This window comes from Perca flavescens, chromosome 1, assembly GCF_004354835.1.
Source record: "Perca flavescens isolate YP-PL-M2 chromosome 1, PFLA_1.0, whole genome shotgun sequence".
Lineage (NCBI taxonomy): Eukaryota > Metazoa > Chordata > Actinopteri > Perciformes > Percidae > Perca > Perca flavescens.
Window position 1 is genome coordinate 44,377,592 of NC_041331.1, and position 2,500 is coordinate 44,380,091.

The window sequence follows — 2,500 nt, forward strand, 5'->3', positions numbered from 1 at the left end:
GTGTGTTCATCTCTGCTGCTTCCTCTCTCATTGTGCTGTCCTCCATTTCTCCCATGATGCACTGCAGAGGGTCACCTGGTCCTGCTGTTGGACTCCCGCCAATGTAAAAAACCCAAGTTTGCAAGCTCTGCTATGTGCCTGTACCAGAGACCAGAGAGGATAGATAGATAGAGATAGATAGATATAAATATAGATAGATAGAGATAGATATAGATAGAGATAGATAGAGATAGATATAGAGATAGATATAGAGATAGAGATAGATAGAGATAGAGATAAATATAGATAGATATAGATAGATATAGATAGAGATAGATAGAGATAGATATAGAGATAGAGATAGATAGAGATAGAGATAGATAGAGATAGAGATAAATATAGATAGATAGAGATAGATAGAGATAGATATATAGATATAGATAGAGCTAGATAAATATAGATAGAGCTAGATAAATATAGATAGGTAGGTAGGTAGGTAGATAGATATGTAGATATGTAGATAGATAGATAGATAGATAGATAGATAGATAGATAGAATCGAACCGTGACCTTAGTTTTTGTGTCAAAACGCCGCTTAGAAATGAAAACAATAGCAGTGTGAATGTAGCCGCAGTTTTACATAAGTGTGTGTGTGTGTGTGTGTGTGTGTGTGTGTGTGTGTGTTTCAGACTCTACAGGACAAAGTGTGTGAGTTTCAGGCTCGTCTTCGGTCTGAAGAAGTGACCCGTCACGTACTGCTTCAGCAGCTTCAGCAGCTGCGCGTTCAGGAGAAGACGTGCGTGGGCCTCGGTGGCGTTCAGGTGCCGCAGGAACAACGGCCGTCTGCTCCGTAACGGTGAGAATCCCCATTGACATATATATATATATATATATATATATATATATATATATAAACTGGACCACCAGGTCCCATGTCTCTGGTCTGAGACCAGTGGAGGATATCAGAAGTCTCTTTCCGGTGCTGGCTGAGTGTTACTGAGCAGCCTCCAACTGAGCTTGAAGACGAGATGTGGCGTGAGCAACGTGTCTGAAAGTGTGAAGTCTTCTGGTAGCTGTGAGAGAGAAATCTCAATCATTCCCAATCTCACAGAGACGGAGAGTGTAGGTCAGGGGTCACCAAACCTTTTTCTCTGGGGCCCACATTATCGTTCCTGACTGTGATGGGGGGGGGGGGGGCCAGGTCAGCTATATAACAGAATTGTATGACCCAGACCAAAATGACCACCATTGTGTAGCAGAGATTACTAGCCTGGCACAGCCATCCCCACTACTATATCAACACTACTATATCAACACTACTATATCAACACTACTATATCCACACTACTATATCCACACTTGATTCCTGGCATATATTTGTTTATCTTTACTAGTGGTTTGCAAAAGTAGTAATCGAGTCTTAAAACTTTGTTTAAATTTGAAATACCACAGATATTTTAACATCAAAGCTGTCAAGGTAAGAAACATCTGCCTAGTTGATATCAATTTTTAAAATAAAAAATAAAAAAAATACCAGATGCAGACATGTTATTATTTTCCAAAAAGCAATTTAAAAAAAAAAATTGGCCATGAAGACTTTTGGGGTAGTGGGGGGCAGAAGGGCAGGGGGCCGGTCAAAGGGGATTGGCGGGCCTGAGTCTGCCCGCGGGCCTTAGTTTGGTGACCCATGGTGTAGGTATATGTAAGGAGATAACATAGACACAGGCTAATTACTGATCACTAACATGCTAGTTAACATTAGTAATTACTGATCACTAACATGCTAGTTAGCATTAGTAATTACTGATCACTAACATGCTAGTTAACATTAGTAATTACTGATCACTAACATGCTAGTTAGCATTAGTAATTACTGATCACTAACATGCTAGTTAACATTAGTAATTATTGATCACTAACATGCTAGTTAACATTAGTAATTATTGATCACTAACATGCTAGTTAACATTAGTAATTACTGATCACTAACATGCTAGTTAACATTAGTAATTATTGATCACTAACATGCTAGTTAACATTAGTAATTACTGATCACTAACATGCTAGTTAGCATTAGTAATTACTGATCACTAACATGCTAGTTAACATTAGTAATTACTGATCACTAACATGCTAGTTAACATTAGTAATTACTGGTCACTAACATGCTAGTTAACATTAGTAATTACTGATCACTAACATGCTAGTTAACATTAGTAATTACTGATCACTAACATGCTAGTTAACATTAGTAATTACTGGTCACTAACATGCTAGTTAACATTAGTAATTACTGATCACTTACTGGTCACTAACATGCTAGTTAACATTAGTAATTACTGATCACTAACATGCTAGTTAACATTAGTAATTACTGATCACTAACATGCTAGTTAGCATTAGTAGTTACTGATCACTAACATGCTAGTTAACATTAGTAATTACTGATCACTAACATGCTAGTTAACATTAGTAATTACTGATCACTAACATGCTAGTTAACATTAGTAATTACTGATCA

At 37.3% G+C, this 2,500-nt stretch overlaps 1 protein-coding gene across 1 annotated transcript in view; it reads left to right on the forward strand.

Annotated features, from left to right (window-relative positions):
* Window positions 1-1,007: 1,007 nt before the first annotated feature.
* Window positions 1,008-2,500, forward strand: part of LOC114558154 (kinesin-like protein KIFC3) — a 40,436-nt gene continuing 38,943 nt past the window's right edge. Inside the window, 1 exon segment of the mRNA XM_028581968.1 lies at window positions 1,008-1,014. Within this exon segment, the coding sequence (XP_028437769.1) occupies window positions 1,008-1,014 (7 nt within the window).